We start from the raw sequence: 1,659 nt of genomic DNA, 5'->3' as shown, positions 1-1,659 counted from the left end.
CTCGGGTCTCCATCTCTCTAACAATGCAACAATTAATTTAGAAACTACTTTTAGACTTGCAATCTTGGCCACATTTGCAAAACCGGCTAGTTCCAAATACGGTATTATAACCGCACTTGGTTGAATGTATGTATGCGAATGGACCCGAAACCTACCGTCTTGCTGAAAATAAGGAAGAGTGTGTTCTGGCGTTGCAATAATGGCATATAAAACGTAGTCTAGATTTTTCTGTGGTTAAATCTGACAATGTACGTTTTGTCATCAAATGTAGAAATTCAACATGCAATTTCAAATGCAGGGTCTCTTTGCGTAAGGGCAACTCAAGGTGGAGAGTTGGTAAGTCTGGTGGGCCTCATACGTGCATAACCACTTCCATGTCACAAGCCCATACAAAACACAGTTCAGAAATGATTAGTAAGAGCATAATGGAGCTTGTAAATCGGGACGCTTCTCTTAAGGTGAAGGTTATCATCGCTCATGTTGCTGAGAAATACAGGTATATCATATCCTACAAAAAGGCATGGATTGCAAAGTGTAAGGCAATTGAGTCGTTGTATGGAAATTGGGAGACATCTTACAACGATCTGCCGCAGTGGATACTGGTAATGAAAACATATCTACCAGGTACCATTATAGAATTACAATCCTTACTTGTGATTTCAAGTGATGGTTCATACTTGGGTGACCAAAGGATATTTCATCGTCTGTTTTGGGCGTTTCGACCATGTATACGTGGTTTCCCATATTTTAAACCTATTGTGCAGGTTGATGGAACATGGTTGTATGGCAAGTACAGAGAGACTCTATTGATGGATGTGGCACAGGATGGGAACGGGAACATATTTCCGATAGCGTCCGCATTGGTTGAAAGTGAGACAAAGGAAGCTTTGAGTTTCTTTCTTAAGAATTTAAGAATACATGTTACCCCCCAAGCAAATCTATGCCTAATATCAGACAGGCATGAATCGATAAAGAGTGCATACAACAATCTGGAAAATGAATGGCAGTATCCTCCATCATCACACGTCTATTGCATTAGGCACATCGCACAAAACTTCATGCACGAGATTAAAGACAAGGATCTGCACAAAATAGTTGTTAACATGGGTTATGCGTTAACAGAGGCAAAATTTAACTACTATCGGGGGGAAATCCGAAGAACAAACAACGACGCTTTATCATGGATAGACAACATCCCCCGGGAGAAGTGGGCAAGGGCATTTGACGGAGGGCAACGCTGGGGTCACATGACAACTAACCTAGCAGAAGTAATGAACTCGGTGCTAAAAGAAACTTGAAACCTTCCAATCACTGCATTGGTCAAATATACGTACTATCGTTTAGGATCACTGTTTGGTAGAAGAGGCCATCAATGGACAAAAATGTTAACCTCTAGGCAGGTTTTCACTGATAACTGCAACAAGGGGATGGCTGAGGAAGTCATCAAAGCTAACACGCACAACGCCATGCAGTTCGATCGAGAGAGATTTTATTTCATGGTCCAGGAGAAGATTAATCATAACGACGGTCGACCAACCGAAACATTCAGCGTTGATCTGAGGAAACAACACTGTGACTATGGGAAATTTCAGGCATTTCACTTACCTTGCTCCAATGTAATCGCAGCATGTTCGAGCATACACCAGGACTACTCCATTC

At 41.7% G+C, this 1,659-nt stretch overlaps 1 protein-coding gene across 1 annotated transcript; it reads left to right on the top strand.

The window, feature by feature from the left end:
* Positions 1 to 425: 425 nt before the first annotated feature.
* LOC127103520 (uncharacterized) lies at positions 426 to 1,298 on the top strand. The gene has a single exon (XM_051040773.1). The coding sequence runs from the start codon at positions 426 to 428 to the stop codon at positions 1,296 to 1,298; it is 873 nt and encodes a 290-aa protein (XP_050896730.1).
* The last annotated feature ends 361 nt before the right edge of the window (positions 1,299 to 1,659 follow it).

The sequence above is a fragment of the Lathyrus oleraceus genome, chromosome 1 (genome assembly GCF_024323335.1).
Source record: "Lathyrus oleraceus cultivar Zhongwan6 chromosome 1, CAAS_Psat_ZW6_1.0, whole genome shotgun sequence".
In the NCBI taxonomy this organism is placed as follows: Eukaryota; Viridiplantae; Streptophyta; class Magnoliopsida; order Fabales; family Fabaceae; genus Lathyrus; species Lathyrus oleraceus.
Note: the sequence above shows the minus strand (reverse complement) of the source record. Positions and strands in the feature narration are given on the sequence as shown.